Raw genomic sequence first — 23,089 nt, forward strand, 5'->3', positions numbered from 1 at the left:
CTTCCAGAAAGAACAGCAAACTAATCCCAAAGCAAATAGGAGAAGAGAAATAACAAAGATCAAAGCAGAGATAAATGAATGGGAAAACAAAAGAACAATAGAAAGAATCAACAAAACCAAAAGTTGATTCTTTGAGAAAATCAATAAAATTGATGGGCCACTAGCAAGACTGACAGAAGAAAAAAGAGAGAGGATGCACATAAACAAAATCAGCATGGTACTGGAACAAAGACAGAAGCATTGACCAATGAAATCGAATCAAGAGTACAGAAATAGACCACCAAATCTATGGTCAACCAATTTTTGACAGGACCCCCAAATCTTCTGAACTGGACAAAATAGTCTTTTCAATAATTAGAAGAACTGGATATCAATAACCAAGAGAATGAATGAGGACCCCAATCTTATACCCTACACAAAAATTAACTCAAAGTGGATCAAACACCTAATATAAGAACTAGCACCATAAAGTTTCTAGAAGAAAATGTAGGGAAATGTTTTCAAGACCTAGTAATAGGAGGCAGCTTCTTAAACTTTATACCCAAAGCATAAGAAACAAAAGAAAAAATAGATAAAAATGGGATCTCCTCAAAATCAAATGCTTCTGCACCTCCAAAGACTTTGTCAAAAAGGTGGAGAGGCAGCCAGCTCAATGGGAGAAAATATTTGGAAATCAAATATTGGACAAAGGTTTGATTTCCTGTATATACAAAGAAATTGTACAACTCAACAACAAAAGAACAAACAATCCAATTATAAAATGGGCTAAAGATATGGATAGACATTTTCTGAAGAGCAAATACAGATGGCTTAAAAGCACATGAAAAGTTGCTCATTTTCACCAGCTATAAGGGAAATGCAGACCAAGACTACAACGAGCTACCACCTCACACCTGTAAGAATGGCTGCTATTAAACAAACAGGAAACTACAAATGCTGGAGAGGATGTGGAGAAACAGGGACACTTATTCACTCCTGGTGGTGATATATAATGGTTCAGCCCCTATGGAAGACTGTTTGGCATTTCCTTAGGAAACTAAATATTGAGTTGCCCTATGACCCAGCAATAACAATACTTGGTATATACCCAGAAGAGTTGAAAGCAATGACACATACAGAATTTGCACACAGATGTTCATAGCAGCATTATTCACAATTTACCAAAAGATGGAAACAAAACAAATGCCCAACAATAGATGAGTGGATCAAGAAATGTGATATATACATACGATGGAATATTATGCAGCAATAAGACAAGATGACATCCTGAAGCACATGACAAGATTGATGAGCCTTGAGGACATAATGCTGAGTGAAGTTAGCCAGGCACAAAAGGATAGATACTGCAAATGAGTCCACTTTTATGACCAGCATAAAGGCATAAGCAGAGTCGTAAAATACAGAAGATAGGGGACTTAGAGATATATAGAAGCTAGAAATGGGTGAACTGTTAGCTAACGAGGTTGAACTCCAATGTAACGGAATAGATACGAGCAAAGGTGATTCTCTAGTGGGTCTAGAAGTAATATTACCATATTGAGGATGAGCAAGATTGAAAGGGGTTGTAGTATGTGTCCCACTGACTCACACTAAAAATATGAATGAGTTCTTGTAAGAATACCTCAAAGATATGATTCTTGTATGAAGAGTGTTTAAGTCCAGGGTACGGGGGAAAACTGCTATTGCATACTATGAGCTATGTTCAAAAGGAAACCATCAGCACTACCACAGCAACAGCAGAGGTAAATAATGGGGTGAGGGACAAGAGTTAAGAGGAGGTTTAGATTTCCTATTTTGTGAGGTTGGGCTTATTGGTTTTTTGTCTCTTGGGAACAATGAAATTATCTAAAATTGAGAATGTTGATGGACTGTGGACTTTGGGTGCCCTACGTGATGCCTGATGAATGCAGGTGGCTGAGGATGCACTGATGGAGAAGTAGATTTGCAAATGATGGTGTATACTTAGGAATGAAGGTTGTGCTGCTACAAAAAGGAACAATGTCTTGAGGAATGCAACTATGTGAATGAACGTGTGGGACATTTGGTGAGACAAAATAAACCAGAAACAAACAAACAAACAAAAACAACAATGGTATGGTCACCTTTAGAAAATGCTTATAAGAAAACAGGGGCCTAGACTGTAAACTTTTAGAGTAGACACATTAAGTCCAGACTGGTGATTATAATTTCTGGATTTTGAAAGGCTGTTTTATATACATAACCTGATATTTAGAGATAAGAATGAAGCCAAACAGGTTGGGGTTAAAGTAATTCAGAACATAGGGGTAAGGAATACAGTGTCCATATTTTAGAACCACACATACTCTTTGAGACCAGTAGAAGACAGGTTTATTTGATCTGGAGCTGAAATTTTCTGTAGTGCAGAATCTAATTTAATCTATCTGTATAGCTCATTTGAACAATTGAAACACAGGGAGCACAGAATAAGAAAGAGGTCCTTTAAACCTGTACAGATTATTGTAATGCCAGGAAACATCCTAAAGTATATTAAGCAGATAATCAAAAAGTATTGGCAAAGTCCCCTGAGGGAGGGGAGAAACAATATGGATCTATTAAACCTTACCATCAGGGAATCCACTGATTCTCTGTCAAACTTTAGGGGTATTGAAATCAATAGGCCATGCCCTTGATCATGGGGCTTACTCCTGTGAAGCTTATGTAGGTAGCAGAGAATCTTAGACTACCTATAAGCACACCTAAGAGTTACTTCTGGAGGACCTCTATTGTTGCACAGATGTGGCTTCAGTCTCTTTAAGCCCAACTCTGCAAGTGAAATCGTTGCCCTTCCCCTTACATGGGACATGGCATCCAAGGGTAAAATTCTCCCTGGCAATGTGGGAAATGACTCCAAGGGATGAATCCAGACCTGGTACCATGGGATCAACAATTTCATCCTAACCAAAAGGGGGAAAAGAAGTGTAATTAATCAAGTATCAGGGGCAGAAAGAGTTCAAATAGAGTCAAGAGGCTACCCTGGAGGCTGCTCTAATGCAAGCTTCAGGTAGACCTTGCTACCTATCATAATCTGCCAACCCCCAACCAGGACCATTCCAGCCAATCTTAAAGAACATCTAGGGCAATATGTAAGATTCCACAAGAGTTCCAGGCACTAGAGAAACTTTCCAGAAACCTACAACCTCCAGATGGTTCCCTGGTCCAGATAAGTACTGAAACCGATCCCAGCCTCTCCAGAACTTCATATAATTCCATCTCCCTACCCCACATTAGTGACAGACGCTTCCAATATCAAAAATTTACAATGGCCATAGCCCAAACAACCCCAAAGATTGGTATGGAAAGATCAAAGGTGATGGTGGAATTATACAAAGAAGATAGGACTTAACAAACGAATATGAATGCTGAATCATTAAATTGATATCTCTTTTAGTCTTCAATATCTTAGAGTAGCCAGAAGTAAAAACCTAAAATTGTGAAATCGTAACCCATGTTAAAGTCTGAAATATGTCCCACAGCTAATTGTGGTTCTGTGCTTTGAAATTTATAGCTTATATATATATATATATATATATATATATATATATATATATATATATATATATATATATATATATATATGTTATTGTTCACAAAATAAAGAAGGAAAAAAGTCAATTGTGATGATAAAAAAGTACTTACGCCCTCTAGCCTCCTATATCCTGGAGCAACTAGAAGGAAGAATATGAGAGGATCATATGGTAGCCCATGACAAACTCTGGGATCTGTCTTGTAACCACTTGTTGAAGAGTGTTTTGAAAACTATTGCTTTTTTATTTCTTTACTTTGTATATATTTTATACTATACAATAAAAAAAAGTTTAAAAATATATATATGGGAAAAGTAATTCTAAATAAGTAAGAGAGACTTATTCCTTCCATAAATACATAAAATATCAAGTGCTCTTTGTAATTAGAAATCTTTCTAACAAGTTACACAAAATTTTGATAATTGCTAAAGCTTTATAATGGGTATTTGGGGCTTTGTAATTTCTATCTTTTACTATGTTTGAAAATTTCCATAAAAATGGCTTTATTTTAAATAAAAAAAAAAGAAAAACTAACTGGGGGATGGAAATTTGTACATTGATTTCTGTCCTAGGAAGTCTATATTCATGTCATGGTTTATTTTAATATCCTCTCACAGGCTTGCACCCTTACTCTCATTCTCTTTGGCATTTTTAGCATTTCGATTCATATACCTTATACTAGAAAACTCAGAGTAGCAGGGTGAATATGTCTTGAACAAGTTTGTAAATAAGGCTTCTTAATTTCTGATACACTTTATTTATTCCTGCATGTAAGCCTAAAAGACTTACATGAGCACATCTTAGCAGGTATATTCTGTTGCAATGTTTTGGTTTTTCCAACAGTGACAAATAATTTCACTCTTAGAAGTTTTAATCATCTTTCCAGATGAACCTTGTATTCACTTCTGTTCTTGCCTATATCTGCAGGCACTATACTATTTGCTTAAGAATTTTTAATTCATCATACAGATCTTCAAAGATCTACTTATAATTCTTAGTACATTGATTTCATCTACTGAATTCATACCATAAATCTCTCAAAAGGAAAAGAAAGGGTGAGCCATGGTGGCTCAGTGGCAGAGTTCTTGTCTCTCGCCGCCATGCTGGAGACTAGGGTTTGATTCCTGGTGCCTGCCCATATGAAAAAAAAAAAGGAAAGTTCTAATGTGTATACTTTCTTCTATTACATTCTATGAAAGATGCCTCTTCTAACTCTGTACCACAGATATATATATATCTATATTTTATATATTTAATATATATATTAAATATATATATATATTTTAGTTGTCATTTAAAACTTACCTCATTCAAGTCAAAACCTCAAATTACAAGCTTTCCAGTTATATTGTTTATAGAAACACAGGGGATGATTAAAGTGACTTAATAGTATCTAATCATTCGGGACTTGTAAGAAAAAGTCAGCCTTATTTGCACTAACTCTGAGAAAGCTTATACTCTAAAGAGTGACAGAAACAGTTTGGTGCCATTAAATCCATAACCCCTCCATGGTTTTGTTGTATTATCTTCCCACAAGATAATCCTTTCCTGTCCCATTTCATTTATTCCCCATCAAATAGTGATAGATTTATAGCTTATGGAAAGAATCTGATACCATTATCATAGCATACTATTGATTGCCAAGAAATATATGACAAATAAAACAAAAAAACAAAAGTGAATTTTTAAAAGGCAAGCCAAATTTTAAAGTATTCTTTAGGAGATAGGCTAGTAATAATTGTACCGATTGCAAAAGTAGCCAAAAATTCTTCCCTTCCATGTACGTGCATTCCTTTGCAGTTCCTCCCATCAAAAAGAGAGTCTATTTCCCCGCCCGCTTGGCCATGTAACTTTCTTTGGCTGATAAGACCTTAGCAAATCTGGAACAATGGAAAATTTTTATGCATTGAAGCTAGCACATTCTTGGAACCCTGGGAACATCCCATACTAGCTTGTTGGATAATAAAAGACTTCTGGCCCAGTCATCCCCACTAACTAGCAGACAACCTATGAACTGCCGAATATGTGAAGGAAATCATTCTTGACCATCCGGCCACCATCTGACCCACGAGCTAGCCAGAGAGATCAGTAGAGGAGACCCAAACCAGAAGAACCACCCCACTAAACCATAGAACAGTGGGTTTAGATAGGTGGTTATTTTTTAAGCCACTAAATTCTGGAGTGGTTTGTCATGCAGCCAAATTTGTTTGCTAAAAAATACAAGCTATTAATTTCTAGCCTAGAGACTAAGGAAGAAATATAAAGTTTAATCTGATAATTAATATAGGAATAGCCCTGACCAGGGATAGGAACCTCACTATCCTCACCCTGTCTCTCTTACTGAGCCCTTACTCCACAGTAATCCAACCTGTGAAGGACTCGGACTCATATCTGAGTCATTGTGCACACCCCCCAAGATCACCTAGCATCTCTCTATTCACTTGCCAGCCATTTACCCTTTCCTAACCAGCTTCACTAAATGCACCAATTCTAGAGCTCACCTTAGGTTTCTAGTGAAGGTCAAGTTTCTATAACCATTGGTTATAAATCTCTTTCATATGGATACGAACCTGCTATTTTTGATTTTCTTAAAAGGAGCTTTGTTAGACCTTCTAATATGATATGTGAGGCTAGCCCCTTACTCTGAACTCCTATGCAGAAAACTGCTCAGCTTCCTGTCTCACTAAGACTGTAATTCTCAGCATAAAGAGCCTAGTAAGTCCCCACATTCCCTTCTACTCCTTCTGGTGCTGTCAGTTCATCTGAGGCAGATAGGAAGAATTTCGCAACCTTTGACTCGGTGAATAATCTTAATACCTATCATGAGACACCTGAGTCCTCTTGGTTCTCTACCTCCAAGGCCTGCTTCACACCCAGGCTCCCAATGAACTTCTCTGCTTTCTCACATTAAATAGGCTTTACCTGTGGTTCCAGTGTTGTTTATGTTTGTCATTGCCACCTAAGGATTGGCTTGGCTGAAGTTGACGTGGAAGAGACTTTAAGTGGAACAATCATGGCTGCCACAGGCCATCCTCTGGGGAAAACTCCAAATGTATTAAGAAATTTTGAATTCATAAAGGTGAGATTGAATTTTAATTTACCGCATAAAACTTAAAGAGGGGAGATTTATTTTCTCTTTTCCTTTGCAGTAATCATGGTAATCCATGAGCCATAGTTCTACAGTGAAATCAATGACTGTATTTTTTCTGTCCTCTGTATCATGAAAATTATCCTATGCGTCCCAAATTGCTGATCTCTTGTATAACTTTCATTCTTTATTTCCACACTTTTCTTATTGTAATATTTTCAATATCTAATAAAGCAACATAATATTGTACCTTTCCAACAGTTGTCACTAACTAAATAAATTGGGAATCTGAAAATCACTTTAGCTGATAAATGTAGATGACTAAAAGTAACCTTTTATTTTGTGAATTCTGAAAACTAAAATGGCAAAAATTCTTACATTTTGAAAATGAATGTCTGAATTATATACACTAGGCAAATTTTTGAAATGTAAAAAGGAAAAAATAACATAAATATATTTTTAGACACTCATAAAGGATATGGAACTAGTCTATTTTAAAGGAAAAGAAAAAAGACACTTCCAGTGAAATAAAATTATATTTTAAAATCAAAGTATATTGCTACCAGGATTCTTGAAAACATCATTTTTAAATCATTATGGCACTATTAATTATAGCATTGGATTTTGATCTCAAACATGCAGAATAATATTTCATTGTAATTTGCTGGGAAGTATTAAGCAGGATATGGGATGAAGGTCAATATCCATATATAAGAAAAAACAAAAAGACAGATAGGATCCAATACATTGCTAATTAATTTAAATTCTGAAAATTTTATTTATGAAATTTGGCCAATTAAATCATTAATAACATATTTTTTCATTTTTACAAGTGACTATCCTTAGAAGTACCTATTTTTATTTAATTTATGAAATGTTTTAAATACTCAGAATAGTATTTAATGACTTAATTCTTAACATGTTGCTATAAATGCTTCTGATTTTCAAGAAGTAAATATTATAAGTATAGGTGGAAATATTCAGGGTTCTCAATACTTTTTATTTTTGTTACTCCCCTGAAGAAAGCAAAATGTTGCTGTTGCTGTGTATGATTTTTTAATTTAAATTTTGAATTTTGAACTAATATGACACAAAAATGTGTCAAAGTCCCACAAAGAGACCATTTCATCCCTCACTTCACATCCCTAATTTTAACATTTCATATATTAAATGACAATTGCATACTTATCAGAATTAGATTACTACATTATAAAAAATTACTACATGACTTTCTATTCAAAAGCAATGTATGCTATTGTTTTGCATAGTTTAACATCATCTATCTTATCAAATTGTAATACCCTTTGGCAACATTTGCTTATTCTTCAACCAATTTATTTTTAAGATAAATATATGGAAAGATAACACTAGATTTTTATGTGTTGTATAATATGCCATTGCTTTCTATAAAAGTAGATTCACATAGGTTTACTCAAAAAGTTGGAGTTGCTCGTTGAAAGAGCATATATGTTTTCAACATTTCAAAATATTGCAAAATCATTCTGAAAAGTGACTGTTCAAAATTGTCATTTCAATCAACAGTGAATGAAAGCTCTGGTTTCTTCATGTTGTCAAACTTTTTAATTTTTGCAATATTATGGGTGGAATATAGCATCTCATTGTTTCATTACAACTTTTCTTTGATATTGGTGAGGTTGAATATATCTTAATGTGATTGTATTTTCCTTCCTGGGAATTGTATGCTCTCATAACTTGATAATATTTTTATTAATCTATTTAGGAGTACATTATATCTCTAGTTGAAATTTCTTTTTTTTTTTTTTTTTTTGCTTTTAGGAGATTTCCGATATCATCCCCTAACACTCATTTATTTTTGTTTATCTTTTAAATTTCTTTATGATATCTTTTGCTTCGAAGAGTTTTTAATTTCAATGAGGTGAAATATAACAAACACACTAATTTTGTGTCTAATTTATGAAATCTGTTCTTACCCTAAGTTCATAAAGATGTTATTCTATATTTTCTTATATACTAAAAAAACTCATCACACATCTTTAATGAACTTGGAATCTATTTTTGAGCTTGGCATGCACTAGAGATAGAATTTTGTTTTGTTTCTTACATATAAATTGTTTATTTCTTACAAACAAATTTATTTCTTACATATAAATTTGCCCAGCATAATTTATTAAATGCATTTCATCACTTTTCTATTGATTTATAATACCAACTTAGTAATATATACTAAATTCACTTACCAGGTGTGATGGTTAGGTTCTGGTGTCAACTTGGCCAAGTGATCATGCCCAGTTGTCTGATAAGGCAAGCACTGACCCAATCTTTCCTGCAAGGATATTTTGTGGTTGGTTGATTAAATCATCAGTCGATCGATTGCATCTGTTGCTGATTAAATCTGCAATCCACTAAGGCATGTCTCCCACAATGGGATAATCCAATCGATTGAAGGCTTTTAAGGAAGAAGAGAGACTCACTACTTCTTCAGCCAACAAGCCTCTCCTGTGGAGTTCATTCAGACCCTTCATGGGAGCTGCCTGCTTCACAGCATGCCCTGTGGATTTTGGACTCTTCCATTCCCATGGTTGCGTGAGACACCTTTATAAATCTCATATTTATAAATCTCTTCTGTTGGTTCAGTTTCTCTAGAGAACCCTGACTAACACACCAAGTATGTATGAGTGGAAAAAAATGCTTTGGGGCTATTTTTTTAACCTCACTTTCAGTACTCATACCTATCTGTTGGGTAGTTCAGATGTCACTTTCACTTTGCCTGTAACCCCAACCTGAAACCCTCTCTCTTTCTCATGATTTACTTGAGTTTTTGCTCCACAAGGCCTATGAGAACTTGCAGAGCCATAAACCTTCAGGGCAGTAGAATCAGAGCAGGTCATAAGACTTCTGTGATTTTTTAAACCTCTGGGGTGTAACTTCCTACCAGTCATTGGCCCAGTTAGGAGGTATGGGTGGCCCAGGCAGGAGGTGACACGGTCTTTTGTTAAGCCTCCTTTTACTGTGAAGCAAACTCTTTCAAGCCTCACTACTGCCCCTGGTTTAAAGCACGCTCTCAGGCCCTGATTCTTCTGTAAGATCCATAGTCTGTTGGCCCAGAAAGTCTGATGCTTCAGCCATTCTTACTACTTTGAATTTTTTTTTTCTGTTTATTATTCAAGGAGAATTTTATCTTGCCTTTTGATTTAGCAATCTTTTTAATTTTTAATTTTTCTATTTTATCAATCACTGTTCTGTTTGTAAAGCCAGAGGGGGCCTCAAACTGTAAACTTTCAACATTGTCTTGGCTGGAGGTCTTAGTTCTTTACATACAAAAAGTGAATTATAGCATTTTCCTTTTTCCATAGTACAAGCCCCTGAGGACAGAAACTAGACATTTTCATCTTTATTCACCCACAGGTAATAATTCAAAGCACATTGTAAGCACTTTATAAATATTGAATTGTATTCATAGGGCCCTTGTTATTCCATTCTTTAAACCTGAGAGCAAAATAGTAATTCTACGTGAATTGGGAAGATAAAAATGAGAAACTTCATTCTATCCTGCCCCATATTCAGACATATGAAGGCTCTAACTCTGAACCTGATTTGTAAAATTATTTAGAGCCCTTTGATATTTTAAATACTTCATCAAATACCCATGCATTTAGCTCTTTGGTAATTGGTTAAAGATGTAACAAAAGGAAATGTATTATTCTAGATTTAATAAAGTGAAATATTAAGATAGAAACCAATTTTACATCTTAGTTTTATTTATTTGTGCCAATAATTCAGTTTGTTTATCCCCTCCTAGCAAGTCAACTGTAAGTTCTTCCACAAAACTTCAAGGGAAATTGCAGTGGTTAAATAAATTTACAGTATATTTTTGAGGGGAGGGGGATTAAGGAGATTATTTAGAAATAGTTCCCATGTAGATTAATCTTAATTAATTTTTAAATTCTATTCTGACTTTAATAAGCTTCTTCATGTATCCAATTACTGTAATTATTTCTGATTGTTTAACTACTTTAGAATATACTAAAAATAATTTAGGAAAAAGATAATTAGCCTAAATAACCACAAATGTGACACAAATGATGCAATGTAAAGTTTTAAATTAAATAGCATCATGCTTATTTGTAAGTTTTTTCTCATAAATTCTTTCCCCAAAATTTATAATTTGGATTCGTATTTTGCAGATGAAGAAATTGACACTTAGAGGCACTCAGAAAATAAGTAACAAATGGGATTTGAATCCTAAATTGATTCCAAATTCAGCCAATGCATTTAACTTCCTTCTTTTGCATGCTGAGTTCATGACTAATCAGTAAAGTTATTGATTTTATGTGGTTTGATTTTGGATAGAAGGATTAGAATGGTTTGCTTATGTATATGTTTTGATAAATACATTTTCAGTTTGACTTACCTTTATTGAAACCAGATCTGCAATAGTGCAACAACTCCAGATGACATTTCTGTCTACAGACATTGCCCTTATACTTTATCAAACACAACACAGCTAAAGTGATCTTCAAAAATGAAAATCTTATTATATATCTGCCATGCTTACAACATTCCATTGTTTTTCCCCTCATTTACTGAATAAAATTAAAATGACTTTTCATAGCAGACCAGGTCCTTCCATATCTGCTTCCCCTCTTACTACAGCCTCATCTTTCATACCAATCCATGTCATGTGACCCCCTCCCCTAATTAGACCAAATGACATGTGGCTCCTTGATTACCCCATGCCTTTTCATAGCTTTGCACTAAAAAAATTTATGAACCTTGATCTTGAAGAGTAGTTCTCCAACATTTTTGTCAGGACTTTTTCACTCTTAAAAATGATTGAAGACTCCAGGAGATTTTAAGTGGGTTATATATATAATTATTTGCCATATTAAAAATCTGAACTGAAAATTTTAAAAAATGTATTAAAATGTTTAAAAATAATAATCATTAACCTATTACCAGCTAATATAAATTATACTCTTAATGAAAACTTTATTTTGAAAAAAGTCATGAGAAGAGGGTATTGTTTTATAATTTTGCAAATCTACTTAATGTCTGACTTACTAGAAGACAGCTTGATTCTTAAACCACTTTCTGTACTCTACCTGTTGTGATATTTTGGTTGAAGTATATAAAGAAAATCTAGCCTCACAAATCTATGTAGTTAGAAAAGAGGGGAACGTTTTGTAATCTTTTTAGATAATTACAGCTATTTTTCTTTAATACTATACCAACATGTGACAAGTGGTAGCTATTTGAAGTTTAGTTATAACTTAAAGTTTAGTTATATAACATATAAGTTGGTATGAACTTTTCATACTCTATTTCATTAATATTCATAGGCCCATCTTGGACTTTGAATGGATCAATTACCCATGCATGATTTTGTCATGTTATCGGACAACATTGGCATGAGTTATGCATATTCTGCCAAAAATCACATTAGTTAATATCACAACCCATCTCTTCAGAAAAGTATTTAAGTACTGGAAACCAATCAAGATCACTGATGTGGATACAAGTTTCCCCCAAATTCTTATATTCACTTGAAAAAACTTATTATTTGCAATAAATACTGTAAGTGGTTTTCCTTGAAGTGACAGGCTCATTTTATTCATTTTTAAGAACATGTTTGTCAAACACCCAGGCTTGAATAACCATAGTTTGTTCCTCATTCTCTCAAGTAAAAAAAAAAGGTGTTTCTTGGGAAAAAAAATGTCTAGTTCAGTTCACAGCTCAAACAATCTCACAAACATGTAGTTTCCTTCAGGCAACCACTGTACTCAGATTGGAACAGAAGTGTTTTATGTGTATATAATATATATATATATTTTCCATTTCAACAAACAGAATATTAAATAAATGTATATGTAGGAGTCAACATTTATTAAAACTAATAATTTACACTTTCTTCAAGAACATTCGTAAATGAAACTGGCTCTTTTCTGTTGCTATGTGGCAGTGAAAAACACTGTAACTCCATGAGTTGCTTGGAACCACTGCTTTGATTGGTGCTAAGAAGCCAGCAGTTTCAGCCACCATTGCTTTTGCACCATCAGTGCAAATGTTCACACAGTGAAAAAGACAAATAATGCCTAGTATTATTATTAAATTAGTTTTGATCTCTTAGTCTCTCTAAAAGAGTCTTGGGGATCCCTAGAGGACCACACTTTAACAAGTATAGTTCTCAAATTATTCATCCTCCTTTTCTCTCCCACCATCTGGCCCAACTGGCAGACTCCTATTCAGTCCTTAAAATTCCCTCAATTCAGCTCTGTGTAGTTTTCTGTGTTAAAAGTTCAATGAGATGCTCCCTTTTTCCCCAGGAACATTTTTTCAGTCTTTAGGAATATAGTACTTGAGGATTACATTGTATTTCAATGTCAGTTTACTTGTAGTTTCCTTCTTTAAACCATGGCTTCTAAAGGACTAATGAAATCTTACTCATTTTTATATGCGAAGTGACTCACAAAGAATCTAGAGTACAAAAAAAATTAATGAATAAATTAAGTGATTAATGTGTTACAGATACTGCTCTCTTTAGTTTTAGTTGTGCTTGAGCCTTCAAAGAAACACAGAAGACATGAGTACAGAAAAACAATTCTCCTTTTTATTCCAATGTAAATATTTCCAACTCCCAATTGTATTAGTCTGGGAAAATGGAAGGAACTAAGTATTATAACGTAAACTTTACAATGATATACCCAAAGAAATAATAAATCTCAAGTATGTCTGAACACTATGATCTGTATGGTAATAGATGCCTTTTGACATTCATGCTTATGCATATACAGTCAACTTCTCATGCATATGCACATACATACACACACACACACACACACACACACATTGGGAAGCCAAAATGGTATGCACTGGAATATACATTTCACATGAAATTAGTCAGTAAGCCTGGTAACCTAGAGAAGAAAAAACCCAAAACAAAACAGAATGTGTATTGGTAAAGTACAGGTTTGAATTTATTTAGAAATTCTGAGTACGATTGAGTAGGCAAAAGTTTTGTGAAAGATATTAAATGTCAAAAGAACATGAACATGAAGAAAACTGAGGGTGCCCGAGACCTTGTATGGCTCTGCTGACTTCACTGGTAACCAACTTAGAGGAGCCCTGGGTGACACTCAATGGGACAGGTAAAATTATTAATTTCTTAATTAATACTAGAGTTACTCTGTCCTAAACTGCCACTCTGGCAGTTTACTCAGACTTGCCTAATTATGGGAATATTTAGTGGACTGAAATATTCACTACCCCTCTCCTTTGTATGCTTGAAGACATTCTAGTGTCCCATCAATTTCTCATTGTCCCTGAATGTCCCACTCCCCTCTAAGAAGGAATCTTCTTCACTTCTTGTGGGTCACCCTAAGACTAGTAAAACCCAACTAGTGTTTATTCCTTGTTTGCCTGAGACTGCAACTGAGAAATCGAGATTTGAGGGATGATTTTGATTAGTGAATTGTTATATAAAAATTCCTTTTTGCTTTCTGGAATGTTGGAGTAGACAGGGAAATACCTGAGATCTCTGAATTGTAGTCCAGCTGCCTTATTATCTGAAATGAGTGTAAAAAGTCCTTATCCTGTGCCTTCATGATAGTAAGAGCTGGTCACTCTCTTGTAGAACAACGGTCCAAATGCTAATGAAATTGGCCATTAACTACTTCTTTTTGGTTTACACCTTTAGTATTGAACTGATATCCCTGCCTCCCCTCCTTTCAACTTATGTTCTCCTATTGAAATGCTAATAATAACACTTATCTCCTTTTCTGCTTTGAACTTACTATCTGAAATCACCTTATCTTCCCTTGTTACAACACTTAAAAACCTTGTACCCCCTAAAGTTGGGGAGACAGATTTTGGGCCTTTAGGCTGTCTGGTCTCCTGGTACACAGGCAATAATAAACTCTTTCTCTCTTTAAAACACCAGTATCTCAGGAATTGGTTATTGAGCACATTGGGCAAAAAAATTCATGGCCTTTGTCTGGTAACAAAACCCCTATGATCTAAGGCTTCTTGACACCCCCCCCAAAAATCATTAAGCAAATAAATCTGTCTGTATCATTTAAAAGGCATTCCAGGTAAGTCTGCTAATTAGTCCTTTCTGCAACCAAATCTTCAGTCCTAAATCATAAAAAACACATTCCTTTGTATCCTTCTTCACCTTAACTCTCAATACCTATTTGCTTTTAAATGGCAGAAACTTAAAATTCCTGCCCTACTCTCTTAGATTGCTCTACCTCAAGGGATACAAAATAAACCCCACATCTTTAAAACTGCCTTAGCAGCACACCTTGCTGACTTCCAGCTGCCTCAAAGCATGGCCTTGTAAAGTGTTAACTTTGTAAACTAACATAGTTCTAATATAAAAGAAAATTTTATTTCTTATAGGCATTACTGATTATAAGCACTGAATGGATGTGGAAAGAGGTGGAGAGTTTAAGAAAGTAAGTATTTAATCACTACTAACTAGAAGTTGTAAAAAAAAAAATACAAAAGTAAATCCTATCACATTCAATGCTAACCAAAATTTAATAAGCCTGTTTATAATATTAAAAAGTCAATTTTATGTAAAACCATATATGCATACAAAATTGAAATTTAGTTTTGTCTGCTAAAACAATGTAAATTGTTTGTCTACTCTTAACAAAAGGTTATAAAATTTTTTTCTTAACCACCTAAGTACTATGTCTAAAAGGTAAAAATTTTATATCATATCAAATTAAAATCCTTATTAATGTTTATGTTAACCATATTCTTTATTTCAGAAGACTTTGTAAAAGTAAGATGCAAAAATAATTCAACATATTACATAAAAATATTTTAACATATTACAATAATTAAAAGAAAGTTTCTATCCTTCTATTTGTTAAATTTGCATACAAAAATGTTATTCATATATTTAGAAATTGTTTAAAATTCCTAAAAACAATGTTCTATCCTAATGCTATTCTGTAATGTTAAAAATTACAAATCATAGAAGCAATAAAATTTACTTATCAGTTATACTATGTAACTCTAAAACTTCCCTAAAGGGAAACATGTAGTCAGTTTTAAGTCAAAACTTGATCTTCAACAAAACTTCATCTTCAACAAAATGGACTTTAAAAGAGCAACAAGGCAAGTCCTTAAATTATATTCTACCTGTTAATTAACAACCTTAATAAATGTGTAAAGTAAAACGGACAAAAGTTCTGCTGTAGTTTGTGGTTAACAAACTCAATATAAGACAACTGTCAAATGTTTTTATTTCTAAAAGCAGCTTCATTTAAAATGCTCATAGTAGCCAGCTCATCTGGAGCCAAATGATCCCCACCTGAGTGAGTCATCTATGGATAATGGTGAAGCTAAGCAATTGTAAGGAAAGATAAATTTATAGAGTCTATTCTGTGCCTTGCATACAACTGTTGCCACTGCATGCTGTTGCCACATGTTGCTGTTATGTGACCTCGGTCAGATACAGTTGAAATGTGCACTCCAGCTGGGAAGACTGGCTATCCTCCTGGAAGGAGATATATTTTGATAAAGATATCTAGGTACTAAGAAGCTTCTCTTGGTTGCTAGCCAGTTCCCAGAAGACCCAACCAGGTCTTTTCATATAAGCTAATTGGAATTCAGCCATTATTGTATAAAGATATCATAAAAACTGCATGCAAGCAGTTAAAAGAAGAAGAAAAAGAGCGAGGAGAATTTTGCAAGAAAGAGAGAGCATCCCATGAGAATCTTATCTGGGAAAAGAAGGCTTTGCTGTGGATTTTTACTGAGGAGACTCTGAATGCTGTCCCCAAGACTGCTGTGGATTTGTACCAATGAAACCTGGAATGCTGCTTCTGAAACTTTCCAGGATTTCTCTTCAGGTGTTGGTGCCATCTTATCTGGTGATGTAACTATGCCTTATTTTTGAAAGTTCTTTTAATTACTTTCCTAATAAAATCAGTTTTTATATCACTAGAAGTCTCTGTTATCCGCAAATTAGAACCTATAACCTAAGTAGCCACAAATATCAACCCACCCAAAGGCACTGTTTACCATCAGGCATCACCTTGGAGAGAAGGGAGGGGAAGAGAGAGCCCTGAACAAGGAAGGGGGGAGTGAGTAAGTAAAGCTAATCTATAAAAGCAGATTGGTCCCACACTGTCTATTGCTTCTCGCTTTCCTCATCTCTGTCTTTGCGAGAGTGCCCACATGTCCTCTTACATGTGTTCTCAAGAAATTTTCTATCTGCTCAAAAAAAAAGAATATGAACAATGGAGGCATAAACATGGGATGCCAATGTGGCAAATAAAGTTTGACTTAAAATAGATATTTTTTCTTCTGAGTAAACATATGAGAAGATGATGGATCTCACTAGTTATCAGGGAAATGTATACTGTAGTACAAGATGTAATTTTTCACATTAAATAGAATCTAATAAGAATTATAAAGTATTGTTGACTAGAGTGTGAGAAAATAGTCTTTTTCATAGGCAGTTGGTGAAAATGTAAATTGGTATGTTTTTTTTTTGGAGAGAAATTTGACCAACTATAAAAAATAAGATATTTACATTATGAAAAATAAAATTGCAATTCTACTTCTACAATTCTATCTACAGAAACACAAGTGTGAATAAACATATATACATGCCAAAATTATTATTACAGCATGTGTACAATGATGAGACACCAGAAATAGCCTAAATGTTCATCCATAAATAAATGATTCCGATAATATAAATATAAATTTATAATGACAATATAAATTTTTATATGATTTTTCAATTCAAAGAGTAAAGAAAAAACTGACCTCAGTATTATGAAATTGGAAAAGTTGGAAATACATGGAAATCCCATAGAGTTAGAGAAAAGAGAGAACTTGTGTGAGGAATATGAATATGATCCTTGTAAAAGCTGAATGACAAGAACAAGGTTTCTTTGTATTACATGGATAATTCACACTGACTGTTATGCTTGAATAACAACCTCCCCATAAAACATTGTCATTTTTACAATAACATCTTCTCATCAAAACTGCTATATTTCAACCAAACGTGTTTCTAAAATAATCTCTGATACTGGAGAAAATATGATTAATTGAATATTATTCAGTAGCTATTCTTAAAGGTTTCATTTCACCCACTAGATGAAAAGCAATTAGTATATTTTGTAAAGAAAAAAATATTTTTCTGTAAATTTTAATGCACTTATTTTAAGAAACGTTATGATGAAATATATTGAAATTTTCCTGATTAGAAACTAATAATCATATGATATACTTGCACATGCTAGCAGTTAATTGCTTCTTTGGCTTTTGGGGAAGTTGGATGGTCAAGTCGCATTCATTTTTCAAAATAAACTCTAGGAAAACGTGAGTGCTACATGCAATTCCCACTATAATTTTTCTAGTACTCTAAATGATACTCTTTCCATCAAACTAAAAATAAATGTACTTACTTTCAACAATTACTTGTCTGTCTTCCCAGTTATCTTTAATAAGCTGTATATTTCCAAAGTGTGCATCACTGTAAAAGATTCGGTTTGTACCTTTTCTTCTTTGATTATAGTCAAAAGCCAAGGCTATCACATTCTTGAAATAATGTGGATTCTCATATGGCCTTACTGGAGAATTTAAATTGGTTTCATCAGAAAGATGTATACTTTTTAATATGGTTCTTCCTGAATACAGCAAATACCCTTCATGCCTTAGGCAAGTAACTCCATCCTCTGCCAAATATCCATGGGCACAAGCACAAGTTCTGCGGGAATATCCTCGATACAGACAGAGCTGCTGACAGCCACCATTGTCTTTGGCACAGACGTTGGTCCCTGAGGAGGGAAAAAACATGCACACACACTTATGTGTGTGTATGTTATATACATGTACACATATATACAAACACACACATGCATTCTTATGTTTTTCTTTCATTTTTCAAATATTGGTTTTTTCTTATAAAAATATTTAAATTTTTAACATTGAATATTCTTTTCATTTTTACTTTTAAAACCGCTCAATAATTAATCAAGTACTGTATAGTACAGATCTTTTAATCACATCAGTTTAAAATCTTGGGTTTGTTATTTCAAAGATCATATTCTTCTGCTTCCTCATCATCTAAATGAAAACATTAAAATTTCTGCTTAATGAATCTATTAAGCAAGTAACCTTTTTTTGAAATTGATACTGAGATTCCAATAAGCCTTTTATGTGGTAATCTTTGATATAAGTAACTGATTCACTCAAAACATAAACTGAATTCACCAAAAAACAGGCATTTCCTAAAACTTTGTATCCATTAAGTATGTAAGGTATCAAAGAAACTTGTGACTCCAGTGTATTTATCTAAGTTTTTCATTCAAGTTTGGAATGAAGGTGTGGTATGCTCTTAAAATTTCATCAGGTTATTCCTCCCTATGAATCCATCATTTTTAATCTCCAAAATTACTACTCCCTTCTAGATGTCAAGGAAGTGATTTACAATTTATTTTAATAGAAGTAAAATAAAATACCCAAACTACTATCATATGAGTTAAAAAAAAATCATAAGGAAATGATAACTTCAGATATATTTCACATATAAAGCATTACCTTCTGGGATCATAATCACTTTATATATTAAAATATAAACTGAAATAAATACCAGCTGCTTTTTCTAATCTAATATCCTAATTGGGCTTTGTATGTTTGCCTAGAATCTGTGTACTTGTTGAGTTTTCTTAGACTACTTAGTTCAAACTTATATTTGAGACATGGCAAATATGTAACACAACCATGTCCATGTACCATCTTAGACAAATATACATATGTACGAACCATTACACATGCATTTTATTATACTACTATGTGGTTTTTGTAGAAAATTGGATGCAAAAAGAATAGAGTTTTGAGGTTTTAGAATTATAAAATGTGTAAATCCCTAACATAAAGTTGATAAATATTAATAAACAAGAAGGGAGAGAAATATATTACATAAAAGACATTGCATATTCCTTTAAGAATGCTGACCTTTCTCTCTCACTCGGTTAAAAATTTTAACCTCCTTCAGGTTGACTCCAAGGCCAGTTCTCATGGTCACTGTTTCTGTGGCATCATTCTTGTGGCCCCTTCTAATGGACCCGTTGGCATGTGCTCTGCCAAAAAGTGGAACATACATGATCAACAATCTTCAATGAATTAAAATAAAACCATTTAGTTTAGCTGAATATAACAGCTGGCCCAACAGAAGGAAAAGAAACCAACTTTCATATGTGGCATTGAAATCTTGAGCCTGGAATAGCAAAACTGCCTGTCTGTCCTGTGGAAATCACATGGCTTTGTGAGATCCTTTCTGTGACCTTCCTTAAGAAGGGCTAATCCTACAAGGGTAAGGCAACTGGCACTGAAATAACATTTGGAGACTCAAATACTTATGAAAAAATAAATTACCTGTCAGACCAGTAGATGTAAGCCCCAAAGACTGCCACTGAAAACATATCCACGTTACTCCCTGACAGCACCATCTCACGATCCCCTCCAGTCTCAAGGTCAATTCTTTCTATCTTGTCTGTACGAGCATCACACCAGTACAATTTATTTTCCTAAAGGTTGATTGAAAAGTAATATTAGAAACTGATTTTGATCAAATATTTTATTACTAAAATACGAAACACTCCAAGTAAAATAATATGTTAGCAAGTCACACACTTTAAAAATTTAAGAAAAGAAATTCAACAGACCTCATAGTCAATGGAGATGCCATTTGGCCATGCTATGCCCATGCTTACTAAGACGACCTTCTCGGATCCATCTAAGCGAGCCTTTCCAATGCAGGGCATCTGTCCCCATTCAGTCCAAAACAAGTAGCTGAAATTAAATTACTGATTTATAGTAATATGCAGATAAACACATAAAGACTTATCGTTATTATTTATAAGACCAACAATATTCATAATAATAGAACAAGGATAATACAGTTTGGAGATATATAGACATACCTGTTTAAAACTGATATAAATTTTTTTTCTATTGTAAAAAATATTTAGCCAGTTGTGGAAATCATAAGGATGGACTGAAAATCCTGCCCAAATACCTTTTGTATAAATTGTGCCCTATCTGAGAAGCTCTTCTCCAACCTCTTTGCCTAACTGTCTCCAAACCATTTTTTATATCTCAACTCAAACCCTGTTCCTTAACGAAGCCATTTCTGACCCCACCTCATACCCCAACGAATATTGCATTATGTACTCTGCTTCATAGCATGGCTTAAAATGGCAAATTTATATTATATTTAATGACATACTTATTATTGATAGTTTTGCTCTGTCTAGACCACAAGGTCAAGGAGGACAATATTCTTGGCTCTTATTTATTCACTTTTATATCTATGACACTATGTCAGCAGAAAATTTTAGCAACAAAAATTAGTGGTAATTAATTATTTAACTAATAAATGTATACATGAAGGAATCATAACTTTCAGTTCTGTCCATTCAGACTACTAAAGTAACTGTTCTAAGTAAAATTCCACAAATTATTTTGTGAAGCCATCTGACAATATAGTTTCATACAAAAAAAATGCTTATTTTAATAATCTCTTTTTTTTTTTCTTAACATGGGCAGGTACTGGGAATCGAACCCGGGTCCTCTGGCATGGCAGGCAAGCATTCTTGCCTACTGAGTCACCGTGGCCTGCCCTAATAATCTCTTAATATGAAATATAAAATGGAATGAATGTAAAAAGAAATATTATTCAGCAAGAAAGTCCAGAGTATGCTAAAATAAAATGTCAAAAATGAAATGTAATAGCAGATTATTTGACTAATTTTATTCAAATATTATTTCACTTATTAATTCAGCAAATTTAGGAAAATTTAACATCCATTGACTCAGGCAAAAATGAGTGTATTTCTGTGCACATTTAAACACACACACACATATACGAGTGACCACACACAAGAAGAGGAAGTGAAGACTGCATATAGAAACATCAAAGTCCTACATTCATATTTTGTATCCACTCAATGGAATTATTATCTAATCATGAAAGCAGATAATTTAAAAGGCAACATAAATTACATAAAAAACACAGGTGCTTTCAGCATAACATTGTGAACATAATTAATAGCACTTAAATCTGTACCTGAATGTGATTAAAATGGGAAATTGCAGATTCCGTATATGGTAACAGAATAAAAATTAAAAAACAAAAATCCATGGAACTATGCTACATAAACAGTGAATGTTAAGTTAAGCTATATACTATGTAATGAATAGCACAATTATAAAAATGTACTGCCACTAATTGTAACAAATGCTCCACACAAAGGCAAGGTGTTAATAGGGTGGTATACATACTTACGCATGATTTTTCTGCAAACCCACAACTCCTTTAATAAAGAAAACATTTAAAAATGCTTTCCCTGTATGTGGATTGTTTTGATTTATTTTAGTAGCTGATATTTTTTCCTGAAAATTCCACAAAAAATAATTCAACCAGACAAAAACAGGTGTGGCTAGCATCCCAAGTACATTAATTCTGAAGACACTTTCATTCATCTTTACAACCTCTATAAATCAGAGTAAACCTCGTAAGGAAATCTAACAAATATTGGTAAGATCTAGGTAAAGCAGGCATCACAAAATCTATGCATGTATTAAAATTAAGATTTAAATATCTCTAAGTGATACTCTCATTACATTAAAAAGATTAAAAATAAAATTTAACAAGGAGATAAAATTTATCATTCCTTTTACTGTTTTAAGGATAAATGGTGGCATTAATAATGCTCTTAAAATGACTGGTTAGTCCTTGTGTGACGATGGCAAGGGGATGTCTGTCGCACAGGGAAGAAAGCATTTGGAAGCCAGGATAGACATGTGCTTGCTTAATCAATCTAATTCTTGTCATCTACTTTTACACATACTCCAAAGTGCAAATATGAAGACAAATGTACATAACATATCTTTTAATACTAATATGCTTACAAGTGCACTAAATCAGTAATAAAAGAAGATATGAAGTGAGTAGGCCAAATAAGCCATTTTTAGATATTTAGCCCTAATCCTCACAGCTATGGAACTGCTACTTGGGAAGTTGATGATCCAAAGTCACGTGGTCGGATAAGGGGCTGCGCCAGGAATCCTACTCAGGTAACATGACCCCAGACCCATATCATTTTCTCTATGCTATATGTCTCACAGCACTGTAACACAATAGTATAATATATAAAATGTCTTTTTTTCCTTTCGGTTCAAGGGAACAAGATAAAATAACAAGGATATAAAAACACTAAACAAACTATGAAAAAAGTTCTTGATCTTGGGAAACAAGTCTCTCTCTTCTCAAGTAGTCCCTCTCTATTTTAAATTTGCAGTACTTCCATGCAAGAGGCTCAGAGGAATGACAGATAAAAATTTTCAAAATAAAAGATCCTGAAACCATATTTTATGCAAAATTTTCTAGGGCAAACCATAGTGATCTGATAAGCTATCATTATATTTAAAGCCAAATTTG

General features: G+C 33.7%; 1 protein-coding gene across 1 annotated transcript in view; it reads right to left on the reverse strand.

Annotated features, from left to right (window-relative positions):
- LRP1B (LDL receptor related protein 1B) overlaps positions 1-23,089 on the reverse strand; it is a 1,945,542-nt gene that overhangs the window by 457,200 nt on the left and 1,465,253 nt on the right. Inside the window, exons 38-41 of the mRNA XM_077153691.1 lie at positions 20,313-20,439; positions 20,023-20,174; positions 19,603-19,727; positions 18,051-18,422 (exon numbers count right to left, since the gene is read on the reverse strand). Of these exons, the coding sequence (XP_077009806.1) occupies positions 18,051-18,422; positions 19,603-19,727; positions 20,023-20,174; positions 20,313-20,439 (776 nt within the window). The remainder of the gene's footprint in view (positions 1-18,050; positions 18,423-19,602; positions 19,728-20,022; positions 20,175-20,312; positions 20,440-23,089) is intronic.

Source organism: Tamandua tetradactyla, chromosome 3 (assembly GCF_023851605.1).
Source record: "Tamandua tetradactyla isolate mTamTet1 chromosome 3, mTamTet1.pri, whole genome shotgun sequence".
NCBI lineage: Eukaryota > Metazoa > Chordata > Mammalia > Pilosa > Myrmecophagidae > Tamandua > Tamandua tetradactyla.